Genomic DNA, 1654 nt, shown 5'->3' with positions numbered 1-1654 from the left:
CCACTTCCTTTCATTGACCAGATGTTGGAGAGGTTAGCTAATCATCCATACTACTGCTTTTTGGATGGTTACTCAGGCTTTTTCCAGATTCCTATTCATCCTGATGACCAAGAGAAGACCACTTTCACTTGTCCCTATGGTACCTTCGCTTACCGCAGAATGCCTTTTGGTCTCTGTAATGCTCCTGCAACATTTCAGAGATGCATGATGTCAATCTTCACTGATATGATTGAGGATTATATGGAGGTTTTCATGGATGATTTCTCAGTTTATGGGTCTTCATTCAAAAGCTGTTTGGATAATCTCTGTAAGGTGCTAGCATGGTGTGAAGAGAAGCATTTAGTACTTAACTGGGAAAAGTGTCATTTTATGGTTAGAGATGGCATAGTGCTTGGCCACAGGGTTTCAGAAGCTGGAATAGAAGTTGACCGCGCTAAGATAGAGGTGATGACAAGTCTTCAACTACCAGAGAATGTGAAGGCAGTGAGGAGCTTTCTTGGACATGCAGGGTTCTATAGGCGTTTTATCAAAGATTTCAGCAAGATAGCAAGACCACTTTCTGCTCTGTTGTGCAAAGATGTCAAGTTTGAATTCACTGATGAATGTCGCATAGCCTTTGAGAGAATTAAGCAGGAGCTTGTGAGTGCACCTATTGTTCAACCACCAGATTGGGATCTTCCATTTGAAGTGATGTGTGATGCTAGTGATTTTGCAGTGGGAGCAGTGCTGGGACAAAGAAAAGATAAGAAGCTTCATGCAATCTACTATGCAAGCAGGACACTTGATGAGGCACAAATAAATTATGCAACAACAAAGAAGGAGTTGTTGGCTGTGGTGTTTGCTTTTGAGAAGTTTCGATCTTATCTGTTTGGTTCAAAAGTCATTGTTCATACTGATCATGCTGCATTAAGGTACTTGATGCAGAAGAAGGATGCTAAGCCTAGACTTTTGAGATGGATTCTTCTCCTACAGGAGTTTGACATTGAAGTGAGAGATAAGAAGGGAATAGAGAATGGTGTTGCTGATCACTTGTCCAGGATTAGGATTGATGATGATGTCCCAATTCGTGATTGTCTACCTGAGGAGCATGTTTATTTTGTTGATACTGGGTTTCGGACTGAAGAATCAAAGGTTTTATCTTCGGATGCGTATGGCATCGATCGACACCAACTAGGTGGTATCGATCGACACCCTTTGTTTCCCGAAACGGATTGGTCGAATGATGGAGATTTAGCTGCTGTGGCTAGCTCCAATCAACCTTGGTATGCTGATATTGCTAATTATCTTGCTGCAGAGGTAGAACCTGACCAATTTACAGGCTATCATAAGAAGAGGTTCTTGAGAGAGCTAAGGAGATATTATTGGGATGAGCCTTATCTGTATAAGCATTGCAGTGATGGTGTCTACAGAAGATGTCTAGCTGAGACAGAAGTTCCTGATGTTCTATTTCACTTCCATGGATCAGATTATGCTGGACATTTTGCTACCTTCAAGACAGTGTCTAAGGTTCTACAAGCTGGGTTTTGGTGGCCAACAATGTTCAAGGATGCTAATGAGTTTGTCTCTAGATGTGATGCTTGTCAGCGGAAAGGTCAGATTAGTAAGAGGCATGAGATGCCACAAAACTTTATCCTTGAGGTTGAAGTTTTTGATT

The 1654-nt window shown here is 41.7% G+C and overlaps 1 protein-coding gene across 1 annotated transcript in view; it reads left to right on the top strand.

The window, feature by feature from the left end:
• Nucleotides 1–1654, top strand: part of LOC109126351 — an 8489-nt gene that overhangs the window by 5129 nt on the left and 1706 nt on the right. The window contains exons 6-7 of the mRNA XM_019229862.1: nt 445–1109; nt 1248–1591. Coding sequence (XP_019085407.1) covers nt 445–1109; nt 1248–1591 — 1009 coding nt within the window. The remainder of the gene's footprint in view (nt 1–444; nt 1110–1247; nt 1592–1654) is intronic.

The sequence above is a fragment of the Camelina sativa genome, chromosome 9 (assembly GCF_000633955.1).
Source record: "Camelina sativa cultivar DH55 chromosome 9, Cs, whole genome shotgun sequence".
NCBI lineage: Eukaryota > Viridiplantae > Streptophyta > Magnoliopsida > Brassicales > Brassicaceae > Camelina > Camelina sativa.
This window is presented reverse-complemented; position numbering and strand designations above follow the sequence as displayed.